General features: G+C 33.7%; 1 protein-coding gene across 13 annotated transcripts in view; it reads right to left on the bottom strand.

Moving 5' to 3' along the window:
• Positions 1–829: 829 nt before the first annotated feature.
• PTBP3 (polypyrimidine tract binding protein 3) overlaps positions 830–6,000 on the bottom strand; it is a 103,748-nt gene continuing 98,577 nt past the window's right edge. For all 13 annotated transcript variants that reach the window (XM_070518984.1, XM_070518994.1, XM_070518997.1 and 10 more), the window contains one exon: positions 830–5,915. In XM_070518984.1, coding sequence (XP_070375085.1) covers positions 5,783–5,915 — 133 coding nt within the window. In that variant the 3' untranslated portion in view covers positions 830–5,782. The remainder of the gene's footprint in view (positions 5,916–6,000) is intronic.

Below are 6,000 nucleotides of genomic sequence, written 5' to 3'. Positions count from 1 at the left end.
GGTGATAAGCCCTCTGCTGTGTAAATCAGCATTTCATGGTCGAGCAAGTCTACAAAGACCTCATCTGGCAATAGTGTTATTTTATCTTTTCCTGATAAAAATGCCTCTTATGCTTAAAAAAAAATCTAGACATAAAACATTTGTTTAAGGAAAAGTAATACAGAAGCAGCTGGTAACTCTGTTACTCCTTAATGACAAAGGACAGAGACTTGGTTGAGATCACCTCATGTCTCAAAATTTACGTATCCTCATCTCACAGGGAAGCCAAAAGGAACTAGAAAAGGGAGCACCACTCTTGTTTGGCAATGCACATATATCAATGTGTCAGAGAGAGAGAGATACACAGAAAGAAAGGGAGGAGGGGGCACTCACACAAGTGTGACCAAGTGTACTTGCACTAAAGGAGGAGTGCCAGAGAAGCTGCATCACAGGACAATTAGAAAAGCACTTTGCCCCTAATGAGAATTGTTCCCTCATTAAAAGAGAGGTAGTTAGTAGACTTAGGAGGTTTTCCGTTTTTAAAGTTGTATGAATATGTGCCTGCCATTCTCTAACTAGGACAAGTTTAGATGGATGGCTATGAAAAAGAAAAGAAAATATGACATCATTAGAATTACAGGTAAGACAAGGGGAAACCCAAAGTACAGACAAGAACACAGAAAAATTTTAAGAGAGTACAGATGTCATGACATTTATTAAAAGGCATGCTACAATGCTATACTTATAGGAAAAGAGATTAGAGATATCAAGTAATAGTCAGCAAATATACAAACTGAATGAAAATGGAATATACTGTAGTGTACAGAAGCTTGAATTAACCATGCACTACTCATTTAGAAAATATGTTTTTTAATATTTTATCTTCTCTTTGCATTTATAACATAATTCACTTCAACAATCACAGAATCCTTTTCTTCCAATGCCACAAACTGTTTACAAATGAAAGCTGGTACTGCTGCTTATCAAAATATACAAGACAATTGATGTTTCATATAAAACCACTTTATATGTTAACTTGTTCCCAAAAACCTTTTTTTTTTTCTTTTTTGGCCTGGTTAAAAAAAATGTTGTTACAAATATTTACAGCATTTTCTTCTGTTAGATGAACATTCTCATAAACTGAAAACGGGAATTTTATGAACAGACCACGTAAAACATAAGACAACGTCCGAGGCTCCTAGCTGTGCTATGTTTTTTTTCCTTAAATACAGTACTGAAAATGCCCATCAACCCCTCGCCATCCTAATCCATTCTATCCACATTTAAACTCCCATTTTCTCTAAGTAGTCTATTCACCAATAGGAAATAGAAAGTAAAGGCCGCTTTGCACTGGGTCTTCTTTCAGAAAGGAGCTTGAGGAAAACACGCTTAACAGAGAGGAGTTCAAACCACAACAGTCAGTCTTTGGTCAGAGCAATGAGGTGACATTTTGATGCAAAACTTTGCTTGGTCAGCAATTTTTATAATTAGTACTTTCTGGATGTGGGATGAATTTTTAAAAGATCTGGGTAACAATGGTAAGAGGGGAAAAAGGCCAGGGGATGATTTTTTTAAAATGACATCAAAAATAGCTATTTAAATATTTATTATTACAACTACTACATAGATTCGAGAACCGAAAATAACACAACAAAAATCTGTTTACAGTGCTGATTTAAGCTTGCCATAAAGAGCTTGCAATCATGACTATCATCACCAAGGTCACGGGACCACACATATCCCTGTTCTCTGGAACATACGCCTCAGGTTACAAAAACTGGGATGACTACCACAAAGCTTCAGGGCAGCTCTGTCCTGGACTTGCACGATGCTATACACTGAATATTATGTGACAAAGGCAAAAGTGTAACCGAGACTTCATGGACACAGTTACAGTTCTTTGCTTCTATGAACAGCCTGTGGGATAACATTCTTCGAAAACTATATAGTACATATTTCCTGAAAACCAGAATACTGACGCTACCTCAGTCTCAAATAGGAAGAAAAGGTCAATTAAGACTACTGAAGAAGGCACATAAACTTTGGTCCTGTTTTGTTTTTCTCCCTCTATAAAACCCCCAAAACTAATATTTTAGTAATTTTCTATTTTTTAAACCATCCACAACTAACTGTTAGAATCTGCTCTGAAAAAAGACTGCAAATAGTCTTGTAGATAACAACACAGCTCTTTTAAAAGACAGCTGAGTTATATTTTCTCTAAAGGAAAAGTTTTGTGCAATCTAAGTTGTATTCCTTTAGCACAACAGTAGAATATTTAAGTCTGGCAGTGTTATTCTTGTTAACTACAGATCAAGACAAAGGAAAGGCTAAGAAAAATGCTTTACGCATAGTCATGCTGTCTTTTTGGTTTTAAAAATAGCAGTACACATTAGGTTTTCTAAGAGATATGCTGATAGTTTGGCAAACTTAGGGTTTTTAAGTGACTCATTGGGGGTAAAAACAGATTATTTCTGAGCTTGTCATCTTTTGTCCAAAAATATTTAGTGGAAAGAGAAGAGAAATCACCTGATAATATACTCAACGAATAAACTCTGCTGCATAATGACACGGAAGCTTTGAAAAGTTTCTATGAAACTGAACAGACATTCACGAGAGTTACTTCCAATCAACTGAAGCAGAACGTATGATCACCATCCTAGGTGGAGCCCAAACAGGCAGTGCTCCCATAAGGAATTAGGCAGGCAGAAACTGCCTCTCTAAAAACGGTGAGATCTGCCACTTTCAACAATGGAATCAGAAACATTACTACAAACAACTGAATACAATATTTAGTCTTAAAGAATTTATGGCATTCTGTAGGAACTACTGGGTAATTCTGATACTCTCCAGCAAGTTATCACTTAAGATGCTGGGTCATTTTTCTATTTGTATTTCACACAAAACACATTTTACTGCTATCAAGTTATTTAAATCTCAAAGCAAAACTTTTTGGCATTAATTGCTACTGTTAAACGTGTACTGCTATTTTTTAAAGTCCTGAATATATATACGTTGTGTAAAAGTCAAGACACCTCCAAAAGTGATAAGACAATACTCCTTAAAATAAAGTAAACAAACTTAAAAATAGGATACTATGATAGTTCCACAGCGAAAATAAACATTGCTTAGAAGATATCAAATAAATGCATGCCAAAACAAAAAAAAATAAAGATCTAGTTTTTCCACTACCCTGATATTTTTAAATCTTTTTTACAGAAACTATGCCAACACAAATACTGTAGACCTCTATAATTCAAACAGCAAGTAACCCAATATGGACACATCTATGTGCTACAGCTAATTTTAGATGGAAATTGATGGTTTCAAACACACTATTTTAAACAGGAATATCTCACTTTTCCAAATCTTGATTTGGTTAATTTTCTTTGTCAATAAATTAAAATGCATATAATGTGCATATGTATGTACAACATTAGAAGAGTGTATGCATGTATATACACTTATCTATACACACACACAAATCCCTGAAAAGGATCCAAATGTTCTCACTCCGATTTAAAGGCCATTCCCTACTTCAAAATTACATTCAACACCATTATGATCTCCATTCTGCTACACTTCTGCTACACTCACACTGAATGCTATGAAAATCATGAATTAAAATCACGCAGGAATTCCTAACTCAAAGCTAATGAAATAATCCAATTTAACATGCTACTGAAAATTCTAACAGTGCCTGTATGGAAGGAAAAAAAAGAAACAAATTTTGGGAGATTTCTCAAAGAAATTTTTTTCCCTCTCCCCATACTCAGTGTTTTGGTAAAAATATACCTCATAGGTGAGAAAAGAAAAACTAGATAAACAATTATACCTACTTATTCAGCCAATGCTAAAATTGATCCATTTGAAAGGTCTCAATTTAGTGTCCTCCTTCCTATTCTACGAACTGTTGCTCAGTGTTGAGTGAATTCTGCTTTTTAACAACCTATATCTTTTGTAGTCTCCAATTTTCCGTAAAATTTCTTTTGTAAAAACCTTCCTGTGTTCAAATTAATGGCTGGAATCTAGCAAAGAGATTGAGATATTCTTTTAAAAGGTGAGATGAGCTACTCTGAGAATCCGAAAAGTGTAAAAGGGGTGAACAAAAATGACACTTGTGACAAATTCTGCTTTTAAAAAATCTGGTCAAGCATTGAAGGAATAATTAACAAAAGCAAAGTTTCTCATTAAAAAGAAACAATTTACATTATACAATCACTGAAGCAAGATTAAAATGTACTCTTACATTCAAACAAAAAGAGAAGGACAGAGTATGAGAAAGCACCCACCTGCTCATCCTGCACATATGTGGGTACTCGGTAACGAAGTTACATTAACAAAGAAAAGCAAGTTCTCACTTGAGTACTGAGAAAAACCAAGTAATCCTGAGACAAATTCTAATGGGTGGTAAAGATTAGACAAGATCCAGAAACTGAGATTGCATTTTATAGCCCCAAATTGGTATGCTATAACTGGCAATGACTGCTATTGGTCACAATGTGAAGAGGCCTACAGGTGTGCACTGTTATTCCCCAAACCATTTACCCTTCCCCACCCCATCTCTGCACCAAAGCACCAAAAATTTGAATAGAAACTATTACTTATTGAAAACCACTTAAAATTGCAATGAAAGAAAACTTTAAAACCTTATCACAACAGGGAAAGAAAAAACAAAACACTCATCAAGACCACAATATAGCTTTCAAGATACTTAGATAAAACTAACCTATCGTATTATAAGCACATAATAAGGCACATAATAAGAAATTAAGTAAATACACAGTAATTCTGAATAAGTATTAGAGATTATAGTGGTACAAAAAACCCTTGAGATTAATTTTTTCTAAAAGAAGACCTTACCAAAAATAACTTTTAAAAAATCTGTCAAACCATATGATAGACCTGAATATTTTCCTTAAGACTGTAAACTTTTTTTTCTGAAAACAATTATAAAAAAGTAGTTTATAAGTAGGACTATTTTTCTTTTTAAATGTTCTAAGATCATATTACACGATTCAGCACATAAGTGTTATTTTGAAATTTAAAACATGATTTTGCCTAACAAAATTATTCATTATTCTGACACCTTAATAATGATTCTGGTTGGATTCCACTTAATTTCCTTGGGGACAGGTGAGACACTTCATTTCTCCAAATAGTCTTAAAAAGTTAGAGATACACATTATTCAAAGGAGTGTCTTACAGTGAAAAACAGAAACCATTGAAAGAAAACATGCAAGTTTATAAATTTGCTTCTAATATACCCAATTTGTTTATGTATAACAACTACCAATACATGTCAAATAATTAATGTAATTTATAAGTGAACTTAATTTCCTATAGGGGTCAAACTTCTGAATCATAAAGTTAAAAACCTGGTTGTAAGTAATTTAAATTACTTACATCAAGTAATTTAAAAAGTCTATTTTAAATTTTGCAAAGTACAAAGGAGTTTAGAAATGTTGTATAAGGCTGATCTGGACCCAACCTAAAAGAAAGTCTGTCCTCTTGAAATCTAATTTAATATAGGGAATTAAATTATTGAAAATTTTTTTTTTCCTGAAGATTATTTTCATAGAAGCTATGGTTCAAAGGAAAAACAAACCTTTGATCACATATTGGCAGGGGAAAAAAGAAAGAGAAAAGAACATCCCTTGATTTTTTTTGAATATACTTGAATATCAAACTCTGAAAGAGTTATTTTTGTGAAAGAGGCAGAATTGGTCTTGAGCTGCTTCAGTCTTATATCTGAAGGTTTTACTGAAATTATGGTCCAGTCTTAGAAGAAAAATTCACAGAAAAGTCAGATTGTAGATTTTGAGAAGGAAACTCTGAGGTGGTGATTTTCTCCAAGGTCATGGTTATGAAGCTCAATGAGGGCCTGGATTGCCTCTTCCACAGATCCCAACTGAATGAGTGCCATTTTGCGATCTTTCCTGGAAATGGTATAAGAGATATAAAAAGTATATACAATTAATTTTGCCTACGAACCTCCCCTCTAACCCTAGAAGACTTTATTGA

Source organism: Equus asinus, chromosome 10, assembly GCF_041296235.1.
Source record: "Equus asinus isolate D_3611 breed Donkey chromosome 10, EquAss-T2T_v2, whole genome shotgun sequence".
NCBI lineage: Eukaryota > Metazoa > Chordata > Mammalia > Perissodactyla > Equidae > Equus > Equus asinus.
This window is presented reverse-complemented; position numbering and strand designations above follow the sequence as displayed.